Below are 4,055 nucleotides of genomic sequence, written 5' to 3'. Positions count from 1 at the left end.
AATGGCCGACGTCGAAACACATTACATTCCATTAGAAAAGCTTATCCTTGCTCTCATCATGGCTGCAAGAAAACTGATGCACTACTTTCAGGGGCATATCATTGGGTTATCGACGGAATATCCCCTCCGGTCAGCGCTCTGCAGCGCGGAAGCATCGAGGCGCATTTCGAAATGGGCTCTCAAACTCGGCCAGTTTGATATCTAGTTTCTACCCAGAACTTCCATCAAGGGGCAAGTGCTTGCCGACTTTGTAGCCGAATTCACAAAATCCCTCGCTGACTTTAAGCCTGATCAAATGCAACCTAAGCCCAACTGCAGAATGTATATTCAAGACGTTTGGTAGATGTATTGTGACGGTTCATCCAACCAACGTGGCAGTGGGGCTGGCATAGTAATCATGACCCCCGAAGGGGTGATAATAGAACAGGCTGTCAAACTGGGCTTCGATGCATCAAACAATGAGGCCGAATACGAAGCATTGTTAACCGGCCTACGAAATGCACTTCACCTTAGTGCGCGGCGTCTGCTTGTTTTTAGTGACTCAAAGCTAGTAATCAACCAGTTAAAAGGGGAATATGCATCCAAAAATGACCGCATGGCAGCTTATATGAACACGGGGAATTCTTTGCTCGCGAAATTTGATCACCACGAACTGAATCAAATAACCCGAGATAAGAATACGCATGCGGACGCCCTGACTTGCCTAGCCTCTGCCATCAACTTTGAAGTTAAGCGGACAATCGAAGTAGGGTTCGTCTCTGAGCTGAGCATTGCCTCTTCAAAATCAGTTCAGATCAACGTTATTGAACCAAATCCAAGTTGGATGGACCCTATCCCTGCATTCCTATCCTTAGAGCAGCTCCCGACGGATAAGAAAGAGGCACACAAACTGCAAAACAAAACCCTTCGATACTACTTGGATCTGCAGGGGAAGCTTTACAGAATATCTCTCTCTGGGCCGTACTTAAAATGTGTTCAGCCAGATAAAGTCGAGGAACTCTTGTCTGAAATACACAAGGGCAGTTGTGGTGCCCATTCGGGCGGATGTTCTCTGGCCCATCGAGCCGTGACGCAGGCTTACTATTGGTCGACCATGTGAACCAATGCCGAGTGTTATGTCAAGAAATGTGAACAATGTCAGAAGTTTTCCCTCTTAAATCATCTGCCTGCCGAGGAGTTAAACTCTATCACTAGTTCTTGGTCGTTCGCTCAATGGGGGCTTGATATCGTCGGACCATTACCATGAGCTCCTGGGAACAAACGATTCTTAATTGTGGCGATGGACTATTTCACAAAATGGGTCGAAGCGGAGACACTAACACATATTCGAGATGCTGACGTTAAGTGTTTTGTATGGAAAAACATCATAACGAGATTCGGCATACTAAGAGCGCTTGTTTCAGACAACGGTACCCAGTTTGATTGTGGCATGTATCGAGAATTGTGCAACACTTATAGTATCCGACCGTACTTTTCCTTGCCAGCTTATCTACAAAGCAACGGTCAAGCGGAGGCCACCAACAAAGTTATTTTGGACGGCATCAAGAAAAGGCTGGAGAAAGCTAAAAGCAGATGGGTCGAAGAGTTGCCCAGCATGCTGCGGGCTCATCGCACTACTCGAAGGCGATCCATTGGGGAAACGCCATTTGCTCTATGCTTCGGAACCCAGGCAATCATCCCCTAGAGATCGGCCTTCCAACTTTGAAATCAAAGGTTTTTGACATGGGCCGAAATGACATGATGTTGGCCTTGGACTTGACTCTGATTGAAGAACGCCAAGACCGTGCCCTTGCTTCCATGGCACAGTACCAGCAACAACTCGCTAAATCGTATAATCAATGTGTATAGCTACGTCGTTATACACCAGGAGAATTGGTCCTCAAGAAAGTGCTTCCCGCTGCTAGGAATCCCGCTGATAGAAAGTTAGGACCTAACTGGAATGGCCCCTATCAGATTGACTCAATCACAGGGATAGGGGCATATCAGCTCCAAGACATGGATGGAAGAAATTTGCCGCATCCCTGGAATTTCATACACTTGCGCAAATTTTATCATTAAGAAAACTTGTACGTCATGACAGCTTGTTTTGAATTTTCGCCATGTATATCTTTCATTTTTCCAATGTAATGCCTTTGCTCTCGTCTTGTGAGTTATGTTGTAACAATAAGCCTCCGAATTCGGAGCGCCTTTCGTGGATATCACGATTGGCCAAAAAAGAAAAGCCTTCGAATTCGGAGCCCCATGTGTAAATGACACGCTTGGGCCGTGTAAGGCCTCCGAATTCGGAGCACCCTTCGTGGATATCACGAAGCCTCCGAATTCGGAGCCCCATGTGTAAATGACAAGCATGGGCCAAGTAATCCTCCGAATTCGAAGCGCCGTTCGTGGATATCACGATTGGCCAACTCAAAAAGCCTCCGAATTCAGAACCCCATGCATGAATAACATGTTTGGATCGATTAGGCCTTTGAATTCAGAGCAACCTTCGTGGATATTGCGATTGACAAGCGCAAACGTAATTGACAGATAGTAGATGGTCATGACTTAATTTACAAACATTGATTGAAACAATATACAAACATTGAAAATAAAATGTTTCATTAAATAGATCGTGAGTACATGATTTACATAAGAGTGAAACAATGTACATAAAAATTATTCGGCTCTATCTTCGTCGTCAGTCTTCTGGGCATCGAAAGCCTCAAACGCCCGCGGCCTGGAGAGCCTTGATCCATCAATGCTTAAATCCACGATTTTTGCATCGACAGACTTCCTGGGCTAGTTTTTCCTTCGTCTTGTCTATTCCAATTTTTCGGCCGTCATGGAAGCCTTTTTCATAGGACTTGGTCTTCGTAGCTTCTATTGCGAACAAACTCGTCGTTTCTTGGTCGGCAATCGCGTGATCCAAAATTCGCCCGTTTATTCATTCCACAACAATCGGGTTCACTTGACTCGCCGACTGAGTTTCAGAGATGTTAGCTTTCCTCAGCTCATTTTCGACCTTCTCTGAGTGAGCTTCCAAGCTACGAATGCGACCTTCCTTTTGTTCTATCTCTCTTTGTGCGGCACGAAGACGTATGCCAATTTCATAAGAGGTATATAGCCCCTTTACTGCTCCATGGACTCCCTCCCAAAAAACTTCAAAATTAGGTCGGCTGACCATCGACTGCTAGACTTCTAGCGAAAAAATCTGTCGAGCAAACTCGACTGCCACGTTTGGATTGCGGATAATTGAATCCGCTTCTGTCATCGGTTTGTTCCCAACAAAGACTGCAAAACTCAACAGGGGTGGTGCCCCACTGGTTTCGCCTCGCAAGCGAAGGGAGTTACCTCGTTGCTGCTTCTCTTTCCTGGGTGACCTACTTTGACGACGTGGGGAGTGATGCTTCTCATTCTCCCCCGACGTCCTACTCCTCGTGCGCATAGGTTCGCCACCTCGATTCATCTCTGTGTCCAGCTCAGCAAGTGTCCTACCCTCCCCTCTGCTGTTAAAGAATAGTCTTCTCGGCATCAAAGTTCGTCTAGCTTGGTTCGACACAATGTTTTTTTTCCCTCTCGCACTTTGTTGAATTTGAACACAACAATGGAGCCTATGCAAACGCAGCCCCACCCCACTTATTAATTACGGGTGCAGCATTCCCAAAGCAATCCTTCAATATTTTCTGCCAATCCATGAACTACCGATATTCGGCGTTTCCGTTCATGAATCAACTGAGGCAAGGGCAGATTCATGAATTAACTAAGTGCAGATTCATTAATCTATTCGGCCAAATTCCAAAGCTTTGCGCCACCAAGTGGATGTGCCCCAGCCAATCCATGAACTACCGATATTCGTCATTTCCATTCATGAATCAACAGGCAAGGGTAGATTCATTAATCTATTCGGCCAAATTCCAAAGCTTTGCGCCGCCAAGTGGATGTGCCCCAGCCAATCCATGAACTACCGATATTCGGCGTTTCCGTTCATGAATCCAACTGAGGCAAGGGCAGGCTCATTAATCTATTCAGCCAAATTCGAAAGCTTTGCGCCGCCAAGTAAATGTGCTCCAGCCAAT

General features: G+C 46.1%; 1 protein-coding gene across 1 annotated transcript; it reads left to right on the top strand.

Annotated features, from left to right (window-relative positions):
- The first annotated feature begins 1,279 nt into the window (after positions 1-1,279).
- On the top strand, positions 1,280-1,684 carry LOC145813050 (uncharacterized). Its single transcript, XM_082908312.1, has one exon. The coding sequence runs from the start codon at positions 1,280-1,282 to the stop codon at positions 1,682-1,684; it is 405 nt and encodes a 134-aa protein (XP_082764438.1).
- Positions 1,685-4,055: the final 2,371 nt, after the last annotated feature.

The sequence above is a fragment of the Camellia sinensis genome, chromosome 15 (assembly GCF_055761805.1).
Source record: "Camellia sinensis isolate YWXY chromosome 15, ASM5576180v1, whole genome shotgun sequence".
Classification (NCBI taxonomy): Eukaryota; Viridiplantae; Streptophyta; class Magnoliopsida; order Ericales; family Theaceae; genus Camellia; species Camellia sinensis.
The sequence above is the reverse complement of the archived record's forward strand: the minus strand, read 5'-3'. Positions and strand labels throughout refer to the sequence as shown.

What these genes read in the sequence shown, in the direction of transcription:
- LOC145813050 (XM_082908312.1), top strand. Translation starts at nt 1,280, where the DNA reads ATGGACTATTTCACAAAATGGGTCGAAGCGGAGACACTAACACATATT.